General features: G+C 32.7%; 1 protein-coding gene across 3 annotated transcripts in view; it reads left to right on the top strand.

Annotated features, from left to right (window-relative positions):
- Positions 1-27,480, top strand: part of GRID2 (glutamate ionotropic receptor delta type subunit 2) — a 1,244,053-nt gene that overhangs the window by 1,090,045 nt on the left and 126,528 nt on the right. For all 3 annotated transcript variants that reach the window (XM_036227700.1, XM_036227697.1, XM_036227699.1), the window contains exon 14: positions 13,838-14,004. In XM_036227700.1, coding sequence (XP_036083593.1) covers positions 13,838-14,004 — 167 coding nt within the window. The remainder of the gene's footprint in view (positions 1-13,837; positions 14,005-27,480) is intronic.

The following is a 27,480-nucleotide window of genomic DNA, read 5'->3' as shown; positions in this document are numbered from 1 at the left end:
TCTGCTCCTCGGGGCTGAAGAGAGTACACCCTGCAACTTCATTCCTCCCCTTTCCCAAGACCCACAGTGAGCTCTGATTGCATCCCTGGCACCCATCTCTGCTCTTCTCCCCTCTCTCCTATACTGTTTGCCTGATTTGTGGACCTTCAGATGTTCCCATGTACAGATCTCTCAGATGTGTTTGTGTATTGGGCAGGGAATCCTTTGCTGAATTATAGCTATTCGACTTGTTGTAACTTCAAAGGGAGAGAACAGAGGCACCTCTCATGTCGCCATGCTTTTGACATCACCTGGACCTTGCTTTTTCTCATTCTGAAAATATGTTATAGAAATCCCTCTATGGAAACTTGTATTGCTCTAGTAGATTTAATGTTTTCGTATTTTGTGGCAGGCATGCCAATCATTCTATGATTGATGAGCATTACCATTGTTTCTAATTTGGTGCCACAATAAACAGTGATGCACTGAGTATCGTTGTACATTCATCTGAAATTTTTATTTCTCCTGGATAGATCCCTAGGAATAAAATTGCTGGGCCAAAGTCATCTTTTTCCCTCTCTCTCTTTTTTTAATTTGAATAGATATTGCTTTTTAAAAAGGCTGTAACATTTTCCCATTTCTACAAACAGTGAGTGAGAATACACTTTTCAACGCATCACCACCAGCAATAGATGTTAAAGTTGCCAGAGCAATAGATATAAAGTAGGTAACCTACTGTTTTTCTATTTTGCACTCACCTAACCACTAAACCAGTTTTGGTATTTTTCATATGCTTATTAGACATGTATATTTGTTCCATTTTGAATTGCTTTTTAGATTATTATTTATTTTTCTTTTGCATCCTCTATTTTTTGCTTGCTAGAAAAACAACTGTACATGTATAAATATTAACTCTGTCCCCTGTGTTCCAATTTTTTTTGCAAATCTATTGGTCTTTTGTTTAGTTTGTGTTTGTATCTTTTGCCATACAAAGGCATTTTTAAATGTTTTATGTTTAAACGTCTGCATATGTATAATATATAAAATATATATTGTACATATATATAATATTTTTTCTCTGAATCTCATGTTTGTTCAAAAGGCTTTCCCTATATTATATGTGCTCCCCTATTTTTTATTGCTAGGCTCTTAGTATTTTATTTTGAACTCTTTAGTTCAACTGAAAATTATTTTTATTTAGAGTATGAAAAATGATTAGTTTTATTTTCTCCCAGGTAGCCAGTTATGTCAACACCATTCTTTAATATGTTGACCAACTTTGTAGAGAGACAACCCAGAACACAACTACACCAAATAAAAAGACATAATAATATAATGTGTAATAAACAATTATACGCATATATCATTTTAAAAAAACATGAAAATGGGCATTTATTTGAAATTACACATTCTGTATTATTCATTTCTTATTATAAAATGCTATTATTTAAACAAAACAATAGGACTAGTTAATTGTCAAGTACCTGTGATTCATAGTAGTACTAATTAAATAATATAAGTAATTAAAATATAATATTTTAATAAAGTTTCTGTTTTCCTACAAAGCAGTTATATTTACTGTTTTTTTTAACTCTATTAGATATTTAAATTTTGAGATTATATTTAAGACACATAGTATAATAGGTTTTAAAAGGGGAACATGAATATAATAATGCTAATCAAACACATGGTAACCATATTTAATACCCAATAACAATGACATCTTTCTATCCCATAACACAGTAGAATTCTTTGACTCCATCTCTTTCTTTTTCCAATAATACTTCTCTGAATTGCCAGCAACCTCTGGGTCATCCTTCTTTTATGTAGAGGTAAACCAAATGCAGTCAAACATAAATTTCACTTTGGCTTGCAACTCTGCTCTTCGTAAGTCCATGTTACACTGATTCTGGTGTCATTCCAGTGTGATGATATTAAGCTAAACATGCTCTTAACAACAGTGCTTGAGCATGAAATACTTCGGAGTTTACTTACTAATAATAGTAGGTATTTTAACTTATAGGAATTAGTTTTCAGCTCTCCCAAGAAGATGTTCATATACTTCGATTCTATAAGCTTGTTTTTAAAGACCAGCTTTTTCTTAATCATAACCTTTACATCTATAAGTTCATCATATAGGCTATATATAGCTAAGATATTCTTCAGTTTTAAACACTCTCAAGCACACTGGATGTTATCATAAGTTTAAAGTTCCCATTCTTTGGAAAATGATTTTAAAGTATAGAGGTAATTTGAATTTGTGAAATCAATGCTGGATTCCAAAGAAGTTACAGTTTTAGTAAAGAAATTGAGAAATTTCTGTCTAACTTGGCTGCCATTATCTGGTGGCCACCTTTTTTGTTTTAAAAAATGTGTCATTTTTTCACTACAAATTTTTGACATAATCTACACATAAAATTGAACAACTTGAATGCAGTTGGTTCACCTTTTTCCAGGCACCCTATGATTTCTTCAAAAGTCATCGAACGAGTTTGAAAGAATAGCATATATTTTGTTTTACTATAATTCTTTTCATCATTGTCATCCTAAATGTGTTTCCAAATTAGAGAAGGACATTCTTATTGTCCCACATTTTGAAAAGATGACTTTATGGCAATCCAACATTTTAAAACTTAAGCCATCTCCTAGGCATATGTCTAAGAAAGCCATTTCCTCCCATTTCTATTAAAAAAAAAAAAAAAAAAAAAAAAACCTTATCAGTGCTTCTACACATTTTGAGAAAACTTTCAAAAGTAATTAAAATTTTTAAATTATGAAAGCTTTACTACCATAGGTAAGCAAATTGTGTTTCTTTTTTGGATTGTATGGAAGCTATGCACTTTGCAGATAAGATCTTTTCATTTTTTTAAGTAAGTTTATCCACTGAATGGAATTTGCCAAAATTTACATTTGCCATATGTGCAGAATATTCAGAGAAATTTTGAAGTCTTGTATTTGAACAAGGTATCAGTAGACTTTTGTTTTATGTTATTATGCAATTTTATTAAAATCTTCATGGAAATCAAAAAGATGATTTAGCACTACATTTTTTGAAATCAAAATACATAAGAGCTAAAGGGATCATTTTTTTTGTGGCCACTATGTGACACATAGCTTTACTATGGAAAACATGATCATTCAGGTAAAATATGAAAGAATCAGTTCTATACTATAAAGGTTGAACCCATTTGTTATCAAAATTTCCTCCTTTTGTTTTTCCATAGCACATTTTATTAGAAACTTCGGAATAAGGAAAAATAGCTTTACTCAGTTTCATAGGGCTATCAGGGGAACGATACAATAATGTATGTTTGTTCATGTGGTATGCCCAAACTAATTCAGCAGCTGCTATTTTCAGCTGAATGTTGTTGCCTTTTGGGAGACACAAAAATTTTTGATTGATTTAGAATCTTGTGAGATTCAGTCTCTGTGTGTGCTTTCACAGTTCTTTTTCTACCACACCTAATTTCAAATTCTTTTCTGCAAGTTATGCAGCATGCTGTTTTGGTTATCTATCTTTATAATTCTATTATTTAGCCTTCCTTTTTGTTAATGTCTAGATCATGCTGCTATTAGTATTATAATCATTCTCATTTTCATCATCTGAACCCTTAGGGAAAAATGATGACAGTATTCACAATGTTAAAAATTAAATTAGCATCATCTTGATACCAAGAACAAGAGCCAATCCACAGACAAAGGACTGTTAACAGTCGTAATTACAATGCACTTAGGTTGCACACTTAATTCTTAGCACACAACAATGGATAACTCATTATTGTCAACAGCATGTCACAATTGCCAGCATCAGCAGTCAGGAGGAAAAGTAGTGACAGCAACTGCAGAAGACAGATAACCTGTGTCATATCTGTCTGCCAAAAAAAAAAAAAAAAAGTTACCCCATCTTTAAGCTGCTATGTGAATTTTATACTCCTTCTGACCTTCTATACCCATTGCCAAAACCTAGACTTTTTCTATCAATTTTTTGTTTGAGAAATTGAGGTTTGTTTGAGAGTTTGTAGCCAGATAGACCCTTTTAGGCTTACAGTTGAATCTGATTAAATGCTCTGTTTATTTTTCTTTTAGAATTGTAATCTTATTATTACCACAATGCAATTTCCCCAAAATGCGTTCTGCTTGTTCTGACTGACTCATCTTTCCCTCTCTAACCAAGGCACTCACTACACAGGTTGTTATTTTTCTTTTCTGGCTTATAGAAAGTCAAGCCAGATTGATGGCTTCCCCTGGGGATTGGCAGTCTTGCTAAGTGCAGATGAAACGTCCTCATTCCTTGTAGGCTAGCAGTGTAGAAAAAAATGATTCACAAATCCCTCTCCTGAAGCACCTGGAAGAAGCTGTGGGTTATCTAGTCTTCTAGTCTGTCTCAGGCTCCAGGACTAGAGGATATCTGCCCATCTATTCAACTTCTTTCTGGCCAGTTTAAAGGCAACAGAACAGACATATTCATGGGGACAAACATTTGAAGAAGGAGGGCAGGAGAACTTGAGGTCCACAAATTTCCATGAACCAAGCACTAAGTTTCATTATCACCTTCCCTTGGAGGTTCCACTGGTTTTCTCAGGCCATCCAACCTGAAGGAAAGAATTAAGAGTTCTTTCCCATACAAAATTAACGAGGACTCCAGGCCTCAGTAGCCTCTATTTCTAAACCCTACCAGCCATATGCTTCAAAAGAACATTTTCAGTGGAGGAGAAGGAAGCTGTGTTCAGTTTTTCACTTTCTCAGAGCACTTTCAAAAACTTTAAAAATATATATTTAGTATTCCAATAGCCTCAGAAAAAGAAAAGCAAAAGATAAATTTCGTGGTAGACATATTGCTTTTTTTCTAAGTTAAAAACATATTTTATAAATAAGCTGATATTTATTTTAAACATATTTATATCATCCTTGTGAAAATTTGTGTTCTGTGATGCCTATCTTGGAGCACAAATTCAACTTTCAAAATAATAGCCGATAAAATAAAGTAGGCCAACAATTAAGGCAGCAGTAAACAAAACCATATATATTTTAAAAGGCAACCTTAAACTCTAAAATTTGGACTTGAGCATGATTTATCATGCTGTATAAATTCAGAAGAATTGATGAATGATACTAAATTATTAATTTGCCCAAAGTGTGAGAGGCCATCACCTAGAACCATATGTCATAAATATTAAAGCCATCTCCATCTTAAAGACTTATGTGGATAATAAATTATAAGGACCACTATAGATCAGTCTGGGTTAATCATAATTCTTTGCACTTGTAATTCATAATTACTTTATTCCCAACTGACCATTAGTTTTAATTGTAAAGAAGTTAGCAGATTAGTATGCAAGGTTAGAATTTATTTCTCCCACATTGCTCTCTTTTAATTTTTATTTGATGAGCAAAAATAATAAATTTCCATTCTGTAGCCTCTATTTTAATTTTTAAAATCTCTGATTTATTTTTAATCCTGAAAATCAGAAGTGCTTAGATAGCAACGGTCACAAAATCAACAGGCTTCAGGGGTTTGGGATTATATAAACCTACTATTCATTCATTCCAATGATTTTGATGAATAAGCAATCTCTTTTAAAAAGCTCAACTTTCAATTATGTTAATAGCATTAAAGGGGTTTCATTTCTTTTATGTATTATTTTTATTCACGTAAATATTATTTCTCAAACTAGTAGACTATACCTTGAAGACAAAGACTACTTATCTCAAATCTTTGCATTCCTATGGCAACTATTTCTCAGAATGCATCTTTAATGTTTAAAAAAAAATGCATAGAAGATGTTTCTTAAGCATCAGTTTCAAATCTACCACTACCAATTGGTATGACTTTAGATCAAGTGCATCAGTGAGTTAGGTATCATAATATTAACTTCTTCACAGTATTGTAAAGAACAGATAAATTAATATGTAAAAGGCATTTTTGAGAGTTAAATGTTTCATAAATATTAGTTCTTATCATGAGGAAAAAAATAGAGGACAGAGTGAGAATATTTTGTCTTCAGTGAGGAGAAATCTTCTCTTACACTTTGTTTTAAATGTCCTCTTTCCAAATTGTCCCCATTGAATTTTTTAATAAAAAAGAATCATCTTTAATGTCTCTCTGTAGATAAGAGATTTTGAAGTAAGCTTTTAGGTAATTTGCTAATTTAAAAATTTGTGTGAGGAAAGAATATAGTTTCCCAATTAAAACAAAGGTCATTTGGGTAACAGGTAGTGATGAAAGTAGTGAGTCTTTGTTTATGTCATGTGATCCTGAAGTTATTACTAGAGGTTACTGCTCAATGAATCAAAAAGAAAAGTATTTTCAACCTTAAATCATGATAGAAATGTTGGCACAAGGGCATACAGCAAGACAAGAGGATTCAACAGGGGGAGATTAATATGCCATAATCCATAACATGGTGAGCAGCACAGGTGCAGGTTTTGAAAATTCACTTTCCGTCCCTCACTTTTTCTTGGCAAGAAATGCAAATATTTGAGGAAATAACATTGAATGTTTACAGTTCTTCACCTGACAGATGGAAAATTGCAGAAAACTAGAAGGTTAAAAGAGTGTTCATGGACAGGAAATGGTCTCCAAAGGGTATCTATGTTTAATGAGTTAGGCACTAAAGAAACTTAAATATTTATGGTTTTCTTGTACTACTATTTCAATTGTCAGAATATTTAAGCAAGCCATCTTGATTTCCCTCAGTGAAAATCAAGTTTCCCTTTTTTTAAACCATTTTAACACTTCGAGCTTCTTTTATGGTACTTATTTTGTGTTATAGTAATTTGTTCTTGACTTATCTATACTACTAAGTTGTAAGCAACTTGAAGGCTGGGGCCAAGTTTTACTAACCTTCAGGATCTTAAAATTAATGCGTAATGATTATTGGTAAAATGGAATTCAAAGAAAAGGTACTGTAGAAATATTGGAAAAATGAAACAAAATCTTACCTCCTGGCGTTATTTAAGCAGTGAGAAATTCATCACAAGCTACTGGGAACTCAGCACTATTATGAAGACAGGTGTTGAACATCGGTAGCTACCATGGTCCATCAATCACCACAACATTCTTGTATTTCTCCTTTGGGGACCAGAGACTGATAATATTGGAGGTAGATGTCACTTTGGATTATATTCCCTTCCTCACAAATGGGGTTTGGAATATGTTGACATGGAGCTCCTGCATACACTTTTGCCTTCTGTTTAACCTGGTATGAAGCACTTTGCTGACATGGAATCCACTGATAAATAAATCAGTGGTTCACAATTTAGCTGCTTATCCAAACATGACCTCAAGGACAAAGACTAGTTAGAAAATTTTAAGGATTATTTGTCACCTGGTCAGACAGTTGAAAATTTCCTAGGCAAAACCTTCAATTATTAGTTTGTTGAAAAGTGACTTTAGGTTTTGTTGATGAGTATTTTCTAGATAGCTTTAATTTAAAGTAAAAAAAAAAAAAAAAACCTAAACGATAGTGATTGTATGTTTTAGTAGATGAAAAAGGCCAGAGATATTTTTTAAAGCTAAAATAATTTGGGTTACTATGCAACGTTTTGTTGGCATTGCTGCAAGCTATAATCATACTGTTTTAATGGTTCTCTTTTTAAAAATTCATTCCCAATGCTTCATAACATTAGAATTACTAGAAACATGTATATAATGGCAATGATAACGTTACCATATATTTAAATAGAACTCTACAGTTCACAAAGCAGTAGCAACAATGCTGAAACTTTATTTTTTTTAACAGCAAAGCATTATGTCCCCAATGGAGGAGATCCCTTGAGGGTTGTAGTGAAGCTACAAGGGGCATCAGGAGGCTAGAGTGGCTATTTGAAACAGAAGAGAAAAGCAAAAATCAAAGCAGGTTGTTAGAGGAGATTTCAAGGTCACTGCTATTTCTCTGTTACTATAGGTTTATACCCAGAAAGTTAAAAACAAATACAAAAGTTGGTGAGCTAGGGTAGAAAAAATATGCCACCACAATATATGCCCCTCTGGCATATATATATTATTTTAAACTGTAAAGCACTTGAAAAACAACAAATGTAAGGAAGTATTTCTCTCAACTTCCCTTATTTACTCAAAGATAAAAGAGACTTGGTTTTCATAAATTCCTCTTCAGAAGTTTCATCGACCAGGAAATGACTCTCATTACAGAAGAGACTAGAAGTCAACACCACACCTGGGCAAACTTTGCCACGACTATCACACCTCTCATTCATTCTTCTAAAGACCATTCATTCGTCTTTCTCTACAATCATTCACTCTCTCTTAAAAGTTATGCTTTCCCCTCCCATTTCTCTATTTCGATGGCATTTAATCCTGAATTCTAAGCCACCTCTTTGAGTTACTCATTTTTACCTGTATATCTCCCATGTATACATGGGGAATACAAGTTATTAAACTTCTGTTCATTTTTCTCGTTAATCTCTCTTTTGCTACAGCGGTCTCAGCTAAGAACTCAGAGGGTAGAGGGAAAATTATTTTTTCTCCACTATAGTGATTAGTCCAAAAGATCAGAAAAAGGGAGGAAGCACTGTGGGATGACCTGCGGGTATAAGTAATCAATGTAAAGGAAACCTACCAAGTATTTTTCCTGTCCCACATCAACACTCCAAGAATCTATTAGTTTTTTATAATTATATTGATCCTTGTATATGTAAAATTATTCCTGATTATATTATTCAATTTTTATCAAAAAAAAATTTTATTCAAAAATTGGTGTACATAAGCTGTTAAGATTGTCAACTTCCCAAGTTGTTAAAATGCATATTCCCAGGCAATGAACACCAAACATTCTAATGCAGTAAGTCCAGGGTTATATCTGGAGTTCATCTTTTAATATTAGAATCTTTTGGTAATTCTGATGATATTGGTCTTAGCATCACATTTTGAGAAGCACTGACCTGTAGTACCTAACATAGTATCTGGTCTATAGTAGGCACTCTGTGAGTAGCTGCATGGAATGATTTTTTTCAGGGAAACAGCTCTTATCTGTTTCAATATCTCATGGTTTAGTTGTGTTTCACCCGCAACAAGAGATGCTCAGTATCCACTAAGCACAGTAAACCAGTCTACAGGTTTTAAAACATATTTCTTGTAAACATTTTATTAAGTATCTGATGTTGGCTTGGTCTAGGCAAAAATATTTAAAGGGCAGTAGTTAAATATGTCAAATATTTATTTATATTTTCTTCCTTTACTTTTATGTTTAGATATCCCAATTTTCCCCTGTATCCAAAAAATACAGTTTTACCTCTTTTTCTCGTTTTATAGGGTTTTTTCAATGTGGGTTCTTTTTGCATCGTAATGAATTTATTACACTATAGGAATTTGTTTTGTATACAGTGTGACACAGTACTCTAATAATGGCCTTTTGGGATTAATCACCTGCCTCACTCTTATTTTTAAAATATTTTATGTTTGTCATTCTGATTCCATATATGGTCTTTGTAATACAGTCTACATATGACATTTATATACTTTTATCAGTTTTGAAGACTTTTTCTCTATTCCACAGATTTCTTATTTGCAGATAACTTCCATGCTGTTTTATTTTTAAGCTTTATAGCATTTTCACTACTTAATATTCTAAGTCTCCAATCATTTTTTATTTTCAAAATGTCCTTGCTATTCTCATGTTTTCTTACAATTAAATATGCAAAAAGTTATTTTAATTCTAAAATATCCATTTAGCATTTCATTGAGATTACATTAAGTATCAAATAACCTAAGGAAAATTGACGTTTCTTTTACTATTGTGCATCTATTCTTTTAAAATATATTACATCTTATCTAGAAACAAGTTTAAGTCTTCTTCAGTAAAGTATTGAAGTTTTCTTTATTTATGTTTAGTGTAAATATTTTTACTCAAATTATATATTCCCACTGAAGTATTAATAGAAAAGCAACTGATTTGTATATATCTATTTATATAGATATATTTGTTGAACTATTTATTATTTTCTAAAATTTTTATTTTCTTTTAAGCTTCATACATATGTTATCAATTAATGATAATTTTGTCCTAATATTTAAAATCAGATTTTTGTTTCTTTCCTTATTGTATGGGCTGAAATGATCACAATTTCATTGTTTTAGGGTAATAGAAAACATCATTTTCTTTACTTTAATGGTAATACCATTAGAATTTCAGTTTCCAATCCATTTGCTGCTCATTTGAGGGAGTTATTCCATACCTCATTAAAGAAGAATTTTTTATACCTTCTTTACTAAGTGGATAGATAGATAATGGTTTTCAATTCTGTCAAAAGTCTTTTTGGTGTCTGTTGAAATACCATTTAAAATTTTTATAAAGCTTCATTTATAAGATATATTATCCCAGCAACTTTCGTAATACTGAATCAGTGTTGCTTTTCCTGTTTAATAATGCTACATTATTCTTTTAATATACCATTAAAATCTGTTTGCTGATACTTTTAAGCCTTTGAGATTTGTATGTTTCTCCTAGTTCAGTATCAAGGTTATTTTAGATCTTTGTGCTCCAGAAGTTTCTACTTCTTGAGAAAATTTAGTAATTCCTCTATTCTCCTGAAATTTTCAAAACTACTGATATTTAAATTTTATTCCTATAGAATCATGTATAATCTTTTTTAACCTATTTTTGAATATTTTTTTATTTCCAGTCTCTATCTGTACTTTTTTAGTTTTATTGAACTGAATTGCCAAAAATGTATATATTTAAGGTGTACAACTTGATCTTGATGTTTTAATATACATATACATTACGAAATAATCACCATGACAAAGCCAATTAACATACCTATCACCTCACATAGTTACCGTTTTGTTTTGTTTTTTTTGTCATGGAGACCACTTAAGATCTACCCTCTTAGTAAATTTCAAGTATACAATACAGTACTGTTAACTATACTCACGATGCTATACACTAAATCTTCAGAATTTACTCATCTTGCCTAAGTGAAACTTTGTATCTTTTGACCAACATCTCTCCATCCTTTCCCCTCCCGCCAATCCTTGGCAACCACCCTTTTACTCTGTGCTTCTATGAATCCAACTATTTTGTATTCCACATATAAGTGATACCGTGTAGTATCTGTCTTTCTGTTTAGCTTATTTCACTTAGCATGATGCCTTCTGAGTTCATCCATGTGGTTGCTCGTGGCAGAATTTTCTTCTTTTATAAGGATAAATTATATTCCATTGTATATTTTTTGTATCCACTCATCCACTAATGGACATTTAGGTTGTTGTCATATTTTGGCTACTGTGAATAATGCCATGATTAACATGATAGTGCAGATATTTCTTTGAGAAACTGATTTCATTTCCTTTGGATATATATCCAGAGTTGGGATTGTTGGATCATATGGTAGTTTTAATTTTAATTTTTTGAGAAACCTCTTAATAGCTGCACTAATTTACATTCCCACCAATAGTATACAATATTTTCCTTTTCATCCTTACCAACACTTACCTTATGTCTTTTTGATAATAGCCATTCTGACAGATGTGAGATGATATCTCATTGTAGTTTTGATTTCCATTCCTTTGATGATTAGTGATATTCGAGCACCTTCTATACATCTCTTGACCTTTGTATGTTCTTTTTGAGTAATATCCTTTTCTTATTTTTTAAATTTGTTGGGGTTTTTTGTTTTGTTTTGTTTTGTTTTGTTTTGTTTTGTTTTGTTTTTGCTCTTGAGCTGTAGGAATTACTTATATATTTTGGATATTAGCTCCTTATCAAATATATGGTCTACATTTTTTCCCCATTTCATAGCTTGTATTTTTATTCTACTGATTATTTCATTTGCTGTGCAGAAGCTTTTTAACTTGATCCAATTTCATTTGTTTATTTTTGCTTTCACTGCCTGTGATTTTGGTCATGTCATATTTAAAAATCATTGCCAAACCAATGTCAAAATACTTTCCCTATGTTTTCTTTTAGGCATTTTATGGTTTTAGGTCTTATGTTTAAGTCTTTAATCCATTTTGAAGTGATTTTTGTATATGATGTGAGATGAGGTTCAATATCATTCTTCTGCATGCATATATCCAGTTTTCACAACTAATTTATTGAAAGAGCTATCCTTTCTCCATTGTGTGTTCTCAGCACCCTTGTAAAAGATCAGTTGAACCTAAAAGTATGGATTTATTTCTGGGATTTCTACTCTGGTCCATGAATCTATTTTCATGACAGTGCCGTACTGTTTTGATTACTATAGTTTTGTAACATATTTTAAAATTAGGCAACATGATTCCTCCAGCTTTGTTCTTCTTGTTTAGGATTGCCTTGGTTATTTTGGTCTTTTGTGGTTACATATGAATTTTTGGCATTTTTCCACTTCCATAAAGGCATAGGAATTTTGATAGGGATGGCATTGAATCTGTAGATTACTTTGGATAGGATGAACATTTTAACAATAGCAATTGTTCTAAGCCATGATCGCAAGATTTCTTTCCATTTACCTATCTTGGATATTAACTCCTTAACTTTCTTTATCTCAATTTTGTCATTTTAAGGGTACAAGTCTTTCACCTCTTAAGGTTTTCTTGAGTATTTTATTCTTTTTGTTGTTATTATAAATGGTTTTTTAAATTTCTTTTTCATATAGTTCATTATTTGTTAAAAAATGCTATTGATTTTTGTATGTTGATTTTGTTATGTATGCAACTTTACTGAATTTGTTGATTAGTTCTAACAGGTTTTTTTTTGTTTGTTTGATTAGTATTCAGGATTTCTACATATATGATTATGTCTTCTGCAAATAGAGATAATTTCACTTCTACCTTTTTGATTGGGGTCTTTTTTTTTTTTCTTCTCTAATTGCTCTGGCCAGAACTTCCAGGACTATTTTGAATAGAAGTTGTGATGTGGGCATCCTTGACTTATACTTTTATGGGTCTGGAGCCAAGTCCACAGGAGGACAAGGCTGCTCTGATACTGCAGCCAGGACCACAATTGGCTGGCCAGCCACTCAAGTAGAGCCTATCTTCTCAATGTACCCTTCCTCTATCTTGGACTCCACCAGATTTTTACAACCTGGATCCCAAAGTTTCCATAAAATGATCCCGAAGGGCATTTTTTTTCATGGAAGGCTGTCAAATCACTAAAAGATATATAAACAAACCAAAATAAACTTGTATTTCCTAAATGATAACAAAGAAAGTTGTATATTATTTTTTCCTCATTACAATGCCCAGCATAGGGGTTTCTTCTTGGTACAGCTGCAAGATTGCAATAAGCCACACTTTGCAACAGATTAAATCAAGACATAGGACAGTAAATATGTATCGCCAGCAGGACAGAATCCATTATTTCTCTTTAATGTCAACTGTACTTGCAGCATTCATTTAGAATATAGGTCATTTGCAAGGCGATGATATCCATAGTGGATGGGAGCAAAAGTCTACCTGGCTTAGAAGCCTAACAATCCGAAGGAGCCACTATCTCTTAAATGACTCCAAAAGCTAAACTTCCAGGGTTATCAAGAAACAAATCCAATTTCAAGAATTACCAAACTTGGAGAAGCTCAAAGACATGGCTTCCTTTTGTGTATTTCTTTTTCTCCCAGTCCATGTGACCGTTACTACACAGGGGTCATTTTACTATAAGTACTGTTGCTCAGAAAAAAAGTTAATGTTCTAACTTTATCACTTTTCCTAGAGCACAGAGCTATAAATTAATCAAAAGCCAAATTCTCATTCAGAATAGGAACTTAGAAATGAAGGTCCTATTATTTTTTTTGCACTACACACACACACACACACGCGCGCGCACGCACACACACACGCCAAAGTAATTTTTATCCCATCTATATAGCTTAAAATTCCTACCTTAAATTCTATTTCCTTCTTTTGTTTTCCATATTTTCACAGGTAAAATATGGAAATTATGCTTTTGTATGGGACGCAGCTGTATTGGAATATGTGGCTATCAATGACCCAGATTGTTCCTTTTACACCATCGGAAACACCGTTGCTGATCGGGGATATGGCATTGCATTGCAACATGGCAGTCCTTACCGGGATGTTTTTTCACAAAGGTAAGACTTGTGTGCAGTCCAAATAAGGAGAGAAAACATGGAAAAAGAAAATCCACTTGGTTACCCTATTTAGTTTATTACATTTTGTTTTCTTTCTTTGGAGAAGCATAATAAACAATAACAACAAAAGGTGGTTAGTTATAAGTGGTTGTTCAATAAGACATGCATTTCCTAAAGCATATAAAGCATTATATTCTCCATAAAAAGGGAAAAATTATTGCTTCATGTAACTGGTTTTACTCGCAAAAAATTGACATACAAAAGAAAGTAATATGTTAATTATTTCTTTAGAACTTAATTGAGTAATTTAATCTCCGAACTTTTAGAGACTAAATATCAATTTAATCTCTCTAATTCATTTTTAAGAACACCATAGAATAACATAAGCTTCAGGACCAAATTAAAGTTATGATGTACTGAAACACATAATGACAGAGAAGTTCCATCTGAATTTTGCAAAGGAAAAGGATAAGAATATTACAGTCCACCACTTGGAGTCAAAGTATATATGGGACTTCATCATGGAATTAAGGAGATAGTTTATTAAAAAATTATACCCATACTCAAAATCAGAATTTTCGGTTATAACTTGTTTAAGAAAGAAGACATTGAAATGTATACTTTATATAAACCATCTATGTGAAAGAGTTGGGCTTGAAAAGAATTCACGAGGTCAGTGTATTCTATTCTATCTGCTACTAAACAAGCTTGGACCTAAGAAAGAGTAATATCTGTCAGGTACAAATATATTGCATTTGACAGTGGTGGTACATTTTGTTTACTTTCTGGTATTCTTCTATTTTCTAAAAGCTAACGTCAGACCAAGAGGGCAGTGCCAGGTAGTACTAAAGTCCCAAATTTCAAACTATTTGAGTTGTATTCCTCCAAATTCTGGGATAACAAAAAGCCAGTTATTTGTGTTAAAAAAAAAAATCAGTTACTAATCTTGAATTTATAACTCTTCCATTAGCAAGCTAAAAATCTAGACCTTTTTCCTTATCTGCAAAAGAAGAAGTTAAATGAACTCTAAGGTCCTGCATCAGTCTGGTTTTCTCTGTAGCAAAAAACAAACAAACAAACAAACAAACAAACAAACAAACAAAAACCTATGCATCAGCGACTTTAAAAAAAATATATATATATATCTCAGTCATGAAATACAAAGGCTATGATTTGATAAGTTCTACTGCAAGTTGTGGATCAACTGCAAATATTCTCTATGCAGCTTCTTATTCCAGGGCCCAGGCTGGAGAAGCAGCCTTATCTGAGACAAGCTCTGTTCATTGCAAAGAGCAGTTGTAAGAGGCTGGTAAAAACCTGCAGTGCTTCTGGAGCTTCTTGCATGGATGTGGCAGCATATGTCACATCTGCCCACAGACTACTAACTAAAAAGAGTCTCATGGCTAAACCCAAAATCTGTGGGATGGATAAGTGTACTCCACATATAGGGCAGAAGGGAGTAAATTATGAGCAATGATACAATTTCCTAGTGGTCACTCTGGCTCTTAAAACTTCTAAGTATAAGATAAAAATGAAATATGCATAAATTGAGAAGTAAAATGTTAAGGTATAAATAATGGTTAAGCAATCAAAAGACATTCATTGATGAGTAGATTCTCAGGAGAACAAACTGGAAAATCAATAATGACACTGAGAATCTACCTGCAAGGCACTTGCAGTCTAGTTGGAGACATATATATTTGTTCTACGCACATGAAACAAAAATATATATATACACACATATATATGTATGTATGTATATACATACAGTGTGTATATACATATATACGTATGTATATACACACACACACAGTATCAATATTACTTATTTATACTGTGTTAAATTGTGTAGCTCAGACATTGAAAGAATTAAATACCACATAGAATAAAGAGTTATCAAAGGAAATATGAATGAAAGCTCTCTGTAGGAGGTGCTTTGAATTTGACTTTGAAGAAATAGTAGATAATTGACTCAAAGGAACACAATAGATAACTCTTGAAGAAACAATGAAAACAACAGAATACAAGTAGGAGAGAGAAGAATGTGTTGGGGGAATGATAGGACATCAAGTTAATTTGAAAGGAAATTCGAAGCTTAGAATTCACATTGTAAGCCACACACAGCTTCAAGAACCTATTGTCTGTTCTGGAACCCAGAATTAAGTTGATGAAGACAGCATTTAAGGGATGGTTAATTTTGATAGTTAGGATGGATTCAAATTGGCAAAGACTAGAAAAAAACCTGGAGATATGAGATAAGGAAAGCCTGGTCTAAAACTGGGCAAGGGGAAATGAGGAGAAGGGAACAAACAGAAAGCTTCTAAGCAAAGGGGCACACCATTGTTTTTATAAACTTAGAACTGAGAATGGAAAGCATAATAGAATGAAAGGGAGTTTATAGTAAAAAATCACAGGAAAGTTTAATGGATCTTAAACTTAACAGAAACAAGGTAGTCGAGAAAAAGATTACTTATTCTTTAATTATGGTTAACAGCTTTTTCTTCACTCAGATATATTTTGTTTCTAGACCTGATTTCTGGGTCTTTTATGCAAAAAAAATAAATCCAATAAAATCAATACACAAACATAATAGCAATTAAAGAAATATTTAATGAATCACATCAAGCGTTTCATTTCTCATTACCCCTGTGGTGCTCTACCTAAGAGAAATATTTATTTTGAGGAAATGTACTCCAAAGAACTGCTGAAAAATAATATTAATTATTGAGCATTATTTTTTCTTTGTTTGATTTGCATTACGGATGTTGACAACTTAAATTGTGCCTTTCTGTGAAGTTTCTTAATAATGACATTCTACATCCCAGTTCTTTGTGCATCTGGAAGAAGAGAGAGCCAGGAAAGACACATGATCTGGCACTTGTCGAAATGCCAGCTCATCTCTTTATACACATGTGCAACACAAATCTATCACCTGAACTCTCTCCCTGAATTCAGAAAATATCTGCATCCATTCCCTTTTGCTACAGCCATTAGGGAAAAGAGATCTCTTTTTAGTAACTAACTTAAAAAATTGTAGACCATCAAATTTAACCATCGTAGTACATGTTAGAAATTATTATAAACAGCTTTGATACATCAACTTATTCTGGGTCATTAATTAAACTAGATAACTGATTGCTGCTATGATTATTTTTTATGAAAATGACAGTATTCAGGATGATTTTTAATAAGTAAATATTAATTATTTCTGTGGTGACTATTGCCTATACCACAACTTATAAGATATTAAAATTCTTTGATATTAATAAATATTAATATCTAAAATAAACAGTATATAGTGATACAGTAAGTACCTTGATTATATACACTTTGCCCAATATCTTATATGCTTATATATTTTAATGATACTTCAAAACAATCATATGAAATGTTATGCATTTGCTTCTTACACACTTGCATATTAGTGCACAACTACTATACTACAAGTTCATACACCGAGGGGATTTGTGAGCTTTGGCAAGCATCAGGTTAGGTACTAAAGACATAAGCTGTAGTGATGCACTCACTTACACAGTTGCATGTAAATGGACCTGCACAGAAATGACTTTTAAGGGATCGTAAGTGTTATAGTATATATAACCATAGATTTGGATAGAAGAGTTTTGTTTCCTTGGTCTATACAAATACTTGATATCTTGGCAGCAGAAGTTAAAGCATCAATGTATCTCATTAGATGGGTCAGAGTACTACTGTGATGGGTAATGTTTGCAATTCTCTAACACTATTTGTTCACCTAGTTTTCTATATTTATTTTTCAACTACATTTGGTATATAATATTATATTAGTTTCAGGTGTACAACATAATGATTAGATATTTATATACCTTATGAAGTTATCACCTTGATAAGTCTAGTACCAATCTAGCACCATACATAGTTATTACAATATTATTGACTATGTTCTCTATGCCGTACTTTATATCCCTATGACTACTTTTCTAACTGGTAATTTTTACTTCTTAATACCTTTCACCATTTTCACCCATCCCTCAACCCTCTTCCCATCTGGTGATCATCAGTTTGTCCTTCGTACCTATGAGTTAATTTGTTCTGTTTGTTTATTTTATTTTTAGATTCCACATACAAATGAAATCATATGGTTTTATCTTTCTTTGTCTAATTTCACTTTAGTGTAATACTCTGTAGTTCCATCCAGGTTGTCACAAATGACAAGATTTTATTCCTTTATATGGCTGAGTAATATTCCATTGTATATATGTACCACATCTTTATTCATTCATCTATTGATGGGCATTTAGGTTGCTTCCATCTTTTGGCTATTGTGAATGGTGCTGCCATGAGCATAGGGGTTTATAGATCTTTATAAACTAGTGTTTTGGGGTTTATTTTTTTTTTTTTAGAAAAATACTCAGAAGTGCAATTACTGGGTCAAAAGGTAGTATTATTTTTAATTTTTTGAGGAACCTCACTATTGTTTTCCATAGTGGCTGTACCAATTTGCTTCCCACCAACAGTGTATGAGGGTTCCTTTTTCTTCACATCTTCACCAACACTTGTTCTTTGATTTATTGATGTTAGTCATTCTGATGGGCATGAGGTGATATCTCTTTGTGGTTTAATTAATCATATTGTTTGGGTTTTTCCGATGTTGATCTGTATGAGTTCTTTGTATATTTTGGATATTGATCCCTCATCGGATATATCATTTGCAACTATTTTCTTCCATTCAATAGGTTGCCTTTTTGTTTTGTTCTTGGTTTCCTTCGTGGTGCAAAAGTTTTTTTTGGTTTGCCTTAGACCCATTTGTTTATTTTTTGCTTTTGCTGTCTTCACCCTACGAGACATATCCAAAAAAATATTGCTAAGACTGGCGTTAAAGAGTCCCTTTTTGCTTATTGGTTTCTATTCCTAAACTATGGAAATAAAACCATCTAGTGGGACAAAAACAAGGACATATTTCAGTTTCCACAGAGAATAATTTTACTAGACTCATGATAGTGGCACAGATGCATAAACAATATTTTCGACCTACTCGCAGAATTTCAAAATTTTTACCAGCAATGGAACTAGTCCAAAAGGGTAAATTACTTGCTTAGAATCACACACACACACACACACACACACACACACACACACACACACACACAAAGCAATAAAATTGGAAAATTTTCAAGATTTCTAATTCCATGCTCAGTTTTCTGGTCACCCTGAACCTTGTCTCCCTTTATGTTTCTTTTAAAAGCATCTAAGAATAGTATCAAGCATACTACATAACGTTTATTATGTGCCAAGCCCTGATTTCTTAAACATAGCAAACCGTGAGATAAGTACTATTATTAATAACATTTTAAGGACACAGAAATTAAGAAATAATGAGGTAATGTAATGTGTCCAAGTTCACAAAGCTATTGAGCATTAGAGCTAAGATTCAAATCTAGGCAGTCTGGCTCCAAAAATTGACAAACATGTTTAACAGGCTGTTTCAAAAGAATTTTCTCACCTCTCTCTCTCTCTCTCTCTCTCTCTCTCTCCCCCCTTCCCTACCTTCCTCCTTCCCCACATCCCCACCCCACCCTCTTCTCTCTCCTTTCTTACCTCTCCTCTCTCCTCTCTCTCTCTTAGCAGCATAAAATAGCATTAATCATAATCCTTGATTTATGATATATTTTCATTATTTGTCTATAAATGGTTACTTTTGCTTATTTAATTTTTTAACCTCTTGGATATAGTCTTTTCTTCCCCCCTTGCACTGTTAACTATTAGAATATCTAGCTCTTTACTTTGTATTTTTATTTGTATTCAGAAAAAGAACATTAGACCATTTTATCTCCATCTTAATACTTCTTACACTTTACCTCTTACGTCTTGCCTCATGTTGGTAAGCCCCTTGAGTCCAGGCACATGTCTGTATATCCCTAGTGCCTAACTTTATGGCAACATAGAGTAAGCGTTCAATAAATGTTTGACAAATGAATAAAAGATCTAGGTAACATTTTGGTCATAGATCATTCTATTTGCTGAAACTCAAATAAATTGAATACTTGATACTTGTGCTTGCTTGATACTAAAACAATCTTCTATATTCTCATAATATTTTTTTTCTTTCTTGGTTTTTTCAATTTTTAATACAATGAATAATAAAAACTGAACTAAAAGAAAACAAATGTAGCATATGTCTACCTTTCTTTTCAACTCCTGCTCTAAGAACTTTTATGCTTTCATTCCCACAAAAGAAGGCAGAAAATATTATTTTAATGTGAAAGCACAGTGCCGTAATCCTTTTATTCGCCAACCAGAATGAAGTGCTTTACAAGTACTTTGTTTCCTTTTCAAGAAGAGAAAAACTCAGCCTACACTAATTGCCCAGTTAGCAGCTCCAAAATCAGTCAACAACTGGCTTGGACTCTTTACTTAGTTAGCTAGAAGGATCTCTTACATAGACAGATGCTTATAATTAGAAGTTAAATAAGCAATTAATTGTTTTCCCTTTAAACCTATAAAATTTATACAGTCCCTCAGCTCTAAGAGCAGGAGTGACATTATCAAGATACATTATCAAGTAAACATTAAGAAAAATGTGCTTATACATTAAGCCAAATGGTATAGACAATAAATGCTGAATTTTTTTTAAAAAAAAGGATATCAGTAAGGAGTCAAATAGAATATTTTATTAGACTTAAGCTAGAAGGATACTTCAAGGATAAATGTAATTTGGATATGGAGACAGGTACAGGTTAGACATTCAGAAAAACGTGAGGAAATCAGACAACAGTCATTGTGTGTTGAAAAGACAATAAGAAGGAACAACTTGACTGGAAAGAACATTGGCAGGAGGATATAGATGGAGAAGCCAAAATTGAATGTGATGTAACAGAGTATTGATAGCCGCTATTTATTAAGCACCTACTATGCTAAAAATTGATATATTTTGTATAATATTGGCCACAAATCTGTGAATTGGCATTTATTAATTGCATTTTATAAATTTAAGGAAACTGAGACTCAGAGTTAAGTATATTACCAAAGTTACACACTAATGACAAGTAGAACTAATACTCAAACCCAGGTTGGAGTTCGTGTCCTCACTTAGAACCTCACACCAGTTTTGTGGGGCTCTGAGAGAAGACTATCTGGACAGAGCTTTATTTCAGGAGTCCAAGGTGTTGGGTTAGATGAAGAAAATGCTTAACCAAAGAAAGCCATTTACAAAGCTATTGTAATATTCCAGCTGTGAAGCAGTGATGGTATTTTCAGGGAGAATGAGAGAAGGGATTAGAAAAAAGATGCAATTTGAAAAGGACTAGACAGGACTTGGTGGAAATCAGAGGAGTGCATGTAACCCAGGAACCTGAAAGGGAAAGGATGTCAGATTCAAAGGGCCACAGTCTCCTCTTTTCTTCTCCTTCCAACTTCCTTATTTTTACTTCCTGTTCAATTACTATAATTTTTGCATCAGCTCAAAGGTAAATTAATCCCCAGGTAAAACCAACTGGAAAATAATTTCTAGGAAAGCAAAGATTATTTAAAAATAACAATATGATAATTCACTACCCAGTATGTGTTTATTTCAAACAACCTTTCAGCTTACAGATTTTCATTCCATAGTTGCTCAAATCACATTCACATATCTCTAGTAACATTGCCCATCTCTCTCCCGCATCAGATATTACTTTTTAGTTACACACACACACACACACATATAAACACAAACACACACATATGCATACACCACTAAAACCAACTGGTTTCATTGCATCCACATTTGCTATTCTAGACTATTATAACAAGATAGTTTAGATGGGCATGTTTATATCAAACAAGAAAGGAAAATGTGTGAGGAGTCACAAAACAAAAGAAAGAGGACATTGAAGGTTCACTTTCAAAGAGAGATGAGTATAATAAAATAATAATATATATTTATATATATGTGTGTGTGCGCGTTTACTTAAAATAGTAGTATATATTTTAACCTGTAAAGTGTTAAAGGAAATTCTTTTCTTTGCTCATATAATATACATATATTAAACAAGGATTAGCCTCTGGAAACCATTGAAAGGAATGTACTATTTCTATTTCAAAGCAACCCCCTTTTAAAATGTTTGTTTTAAATTTACAATTTTGAATTCAGGAAACTTTAATAAAAGAGAAAAATGAGGTATCTTATTTTTCACTTTTTCTATTTCCTGAATCCTCATGGAGATTTTTTTATGACTAATATCCTGTGGGTTTTACCCAGCACCCAGACTGCTGATTCCAGTGGAGAACCTAAGTAGTTTACATTTGTTTCAGTGTTGTATCTAAATAAATGGTAATGGTGAACACACAATGTAAATATATATATGCCTTACTGTTACAATGTACAGCTGAAACATCGGATTTTGTTAACTATTGTCACCATAAAAAATAAATAAATAAATTTAAATAAACAAATAAATGGCAGTATAAGTACAGTTAGCAATATTTCCAGTATGTAAATATTTTGAAAATATTTATCATAATGGCATTGTATGATTTGAGATAGTTTTATTAATATTGCAAAATAGTAGCCAAATTTTAAGGAAGTCACAAGCTTTACTCTCAAGAAGCATACAGTATTCTTACTGCTGAACATAAACCCAGCCATCAGACAGTGCAATCCCGTGGAGCAGATTCTGAAGTGTTACCAGATTCTATTTTCTTTGTACTTACATTGTACAGCATTTGGGGAACACTTCTTCCAAGGTATAAGAGTATCCTTTATAAACAAGCATCTCTTAGATTTTTCTGAGGAAAGTACTGAAGTACTGAGAAAATAAATGACTAGTGCGAGGTGCAAAGCAGTATTTCAGCTGGATAATGAGCCCACAACGTTGGACCAAGCTGTTTTGCAAGAAGCAAGTCTGATCAGCCTTTTTTAAAAATAAAATTTGTGATGTTTCTAGACCTCAGTAAGTATTGCCACAATAAAAAAAAAAAAAAAAAAAAAAGCAATTGTTTTACAAAAAGCATAGTTATTATACTGGCATAAATTAGATATGACTAAAGGCTGTTTTTAACAAAACATTTCAGAATTTGCAACTATTTTTTTGCACATGAAAGTACATATGCATGCACGTGTGTGCACACACACTCACATGCACATACGCACTCAGGAATCAATTATAAGCCTCTCTCAAAAATAATTTCATTATGCTTATATCACATTTTTTCATTCAAAACATCTATTTGATTCACCAGACTTAGCCCCAAGACGTTTTTTACTGTTTTAAAAATACAGTCTCTTTTTAATGGGAAAATTTGATGTCATTCAAGATAATCAAAGAATGTGCTACTCTTTTATAGACACTTAAAAGTATTGTAAGCATGGTAATGGCATAGGAAAAAGCACATGGGTTCCAATGATATTTATGTTGATAGAAGAAACAACCATAAATATGAGATACGAATGAAACTTTGACATGTATTTAGGTCACTCCCTAATATTACCTATATGAAACTGAGAAGGGAAATTGGGTGACCTGCCCAGAGTCTAAGCCTTGGTCAGAACAACCCAGGGAACCACAAGTTCAGGCTCCCAGTCCAGTGTTTCACCTCTACTCATTTATGCCAGTTCTTTTTAACAAATCAGGTTTTTTATCCTTAAAATTACTAGTAAAATAAATGTTTTCAGAATTAAATTTATATCTTTCATAAAGGAGTCAGAAATATTAATTAGTAAATAGGTTTATCAGAGTCATAAACATGACTAGAACATTCCTCTTTAAAAATTGTTGTCACTTATAAATATATAGAAAAAAATAGCACAAACAAGAGATAGAGTGCTTTGGGTCACGATATCCCTAACTTATAGAGAAACTATACTGTAGCCTAAAATAATAATTAACATTCATTGAAGACTTACCATATGCCAGGTACTATTATAGGTGTCTTAACTACATTAAGTCATTTAATCTTAACAATAACCTTTCAAGGTTAATAATATGATTAGCCTCATTTTACAGATGAGGAAACAGCCACAGAAAAGATTAGTAGTTTTCAAAGGTCATAAAATTAATAAGTGGCAGACGTAGGTTTGAACCCATCAGACATTATTTTACCCCAGTTCCTACTCTGAAAAGTCTAAGCACATGCACCAGTGTGCACCAAGATAAAAAGCATCCAAATTGTCTTCCTGCCTGCTCAGGTAGCTGCTCCCTCTCACATTAAAATGCTAATGGGCATTTTAGTTTACATGAAATTCAGATGACTTTCAAAAACTGAAACAGCATGCTAACAGTGAGCGGCCTCCTTCATTATGGTGAGGGAGCAGATCCATCTGAAATTGAATCTGTCTTGAATCAGCTGATCAGAAATAAATAATAAAAGTATTGAAAATTGAAAGCTATGGAAGACATTGAAATTATTTCCCTCTGTCTTCTCTTCTTTTGTTACAAATAAGACTGTACTTAACCAAAACTTTAATTCTTCCTTCATGGCAGTTTTCATTCAGCATGACTTTTTAATTGGTAAAAATTCAAAATTGCCTCTTCTCTATCTCATTTCATAGTTCTTTGATCATCTCAAAAATACTAACATCATAATTGGTCAGATGGTTCACTCACATGTAAATGCTTACTAATATGAAACAGAACCTACTATTTCTAGAACCAAATTATGGCTATAGTAAAAATAGATTTCCATATCACATAATATTTATAAGTCTATTCAGCCCAGAATGATATGTCTAACAGAGACACCAGTGATTTTTGTGTTAATTAACATAGTTTCTTACTTTAGCATCAACTTGGAAAAAAAAGATATATACCTCAAAGTGTGAATTCACTTTTTTCTTGATAATCCATTCTACAACTGTCATTTTATAAAGCTATTTAATTTGAAATAATGTTAGTAACTATTGAAAATGATTGAAATTGAACATGCTTTTATATTATTTACTATTGACCTTAGTGATAGTCTTACCAATGTTCCATGGAAAGACATGGAGGCATGACGGAAGGAGCGAACAAGCTGAAAAAAAAAAATATGGTGGCTTTCTGCACTAATAAGGTTGTCAATCTTTTTTCCAAGATAATATTTTCAGTAGCAATGTTTTACTCTGATGATTTTTTATCAATTTTGTGGTGTTTTTTTCCTGTTAATTAATGTAATCTATTATTCCTTATAAAAGCCACTATGGCCCTTCTGGGCAGCCTCTCATATTCTCTGAGCTAATCAACATAATTTTCCTATTGTGATTTTCTTTTTTTCCTGTGTTTTTTTTTTCTTTCTTTCTTTTTTTCTTTTTTTTTTTAGCAACAGAAGCAATTTCCAAACAAATTACTTCCCAACTGGAATATGTTCAGTAAAGTAGCACCGAATACTCCATTAGGCTGATGAGGGAGAATAGACTGAAACCCAGGAATCCTGAGTATCAGACCAAGCTATGTGGACTTAAGCATGGGGAGTCATTTGAAGAATTTAGTAAAGACTAGTAATATCAGAAGTATGCTCTTCGATCAGTCTAGAAAGAGTGGATAAGATGAAAGAAATTGACTAGAAGGAAGACTACTAGTTAGGAAGCCATTGCTATATTTATAATGTAAACTCCAAGAAGGTGGGGATTTTCGTCTACTTTATTCAGAGATGTATTCCAAGTACCTAAATGAAAGTCTACCACATAGAATATCTTTGATGAATATTAGTTGAATGAATAGGTGAATGAATCACTTAGGACAAGGGAAAGATCTGAACTGAAATGAAGGCAATGGAAATAGAAGGAAAATATGACATATTGTAAAGGTAATGTTGACCACTGACTAGACACAGAGATGGGGAAAAGAAGATCTAAACATAATTTTGAAATCCTCAGCCTTACTGTTTGAGAGACTGGGAAGTCATTCACACACACACACACACACACACACACACACACACACACACAAATAAATAAATAAAAATAAATAAAGCCAGGAGAGGAAAATGGTTTCAGAGTGAAAGGGCAAATTTTCATCAAGGCATGTTGAGTTTGAGGTGCTGGAGGATAATGTGTCCATATAGAGAAATGTAGAGACTATGGCAAACAGATGACAGTGCAGGGTGGGCACTTGACGGACCCTGAAATGATGGATATAGACTTGGGCAAACTCTCCATTAAGATTATGAAAGCCAGAGACCTAGACCATGAAAAGGGCATAGAGAGAAAAAGGTTCAGGCAAAAACTTATTTTCAAATGTCGCTTTTTTTGATTTCCTCTTCTTTCCATTCTGCAGTCCCACTGTCTGGGAACACAATTATCCCTTTCTCTCTAAACCTATTCAAATCTTAGGTATTCTGTGGGTTCCAGTTAATGACACACCCTCAGCTTAAGTCTTCCCTAACAAATTCAGCTCTCATTAAACCCTTAATTATGTTTCTCTATTTCATCTCTGCATCACATATATTACTTTTTTGTTAATTAATCATCTTACGTTCATACCTTGACATCTCAAATAAATTCTAAATTCTTATTTAGCTTGCAAAGAATTGCAAAACCTATCTTATTCTTCCTTATCTTTCATAGTAAATACTTATTATATACCTAGTAGGTGTTCCATAAATTCTTGTTAAGTAATGTTTGAGAGGAAAATGGATAATCCTATCTCACACTAGAGAATAGGATTCATGTTTGTTCAGTTGAACAACAAATATTTGTTGAACTACTTAATGTGTGATACTATTCTATTTTCCTAGAGATAAAAAATTGAAATGATTAACAAGGTTATTGCTTCCCTGGAGCTTACATTATACTAGAGAGCTGGAAGAAGAAACATACAATAAAATAAGAAAACAAATAAGTAAAATAGTTTTGTATTGGAAAACATGAAGAAAATATAACTGGGACAGAGAATAAAGATGGAACAGTGTGGAGGTGGGTCACAAAAGACCTTTCTGAGGTTACGATCTTGAATGTAAAATTTGGAGGAAGAGTATTCTATTCACAGGCAACAACAAATATAAAAACTCTAAAGTGAGAACCAACTTGGAGTGTTTTAAACATGTCAAGGAGTTCGGTATGTCTCAGAGTAAACAAACTGAGAGAAATATGAAAGGAAATTAAAGAGTTAGTTGAGCCCAGATGTATTGTAGAACATTTAAAAACATGGTAAAGACTATAGATATTTTTCTAATAGCAAAGGTAAGCCATTGAAAATTTTTAAAATATTTATTATCTCTGAGTTTAAAGCAGAGAAAGCCATATAGTAACATGGAAAGAGGGCAGTAGAGGCAGTGAGCAGGAACGAATGTAGATAGGTAAATTAGGAAGCTACTGCAACAGTCCATGGAAGCTTGGTCTAGGGTGGCGTAACTGAAATGGGGAAAAGTGACAGGTTCTAGTCTATTATAGTTGTAAAACTGATAGGACTGGCAAATTATATGGATATGATGGATGAGGAAAACAGAGTAATCGAGAAAACTTTCTCTTCTGAACACATAAGTAGATAGTGGCACCATAAACTGAGGTGGTCAAGCATGAGCCAGAAAGAGGTTAAGAGTCAG

This window comes from Rousettus aegyptiacus, unplaced genomic scaffold (assembly GCF_014176215.1).
Source record: "Rousettus aegyptiacus isolate mRouAeg1 unplaced genomic scaffold, mRouAeg1.p scaffold_m13_p_10, whole genome shotgun sequence".
NCBI lineage: Eukaryota > Metazoa > Chordata > Mammalia > Chiroptera > Pteropodidae > Rousettus > Rousettus aegyptiacus.
Note: the sequence above shows the minus strand (reverse complement) of the source record. Positions and strands in the feature narration are given on the sequence as shown.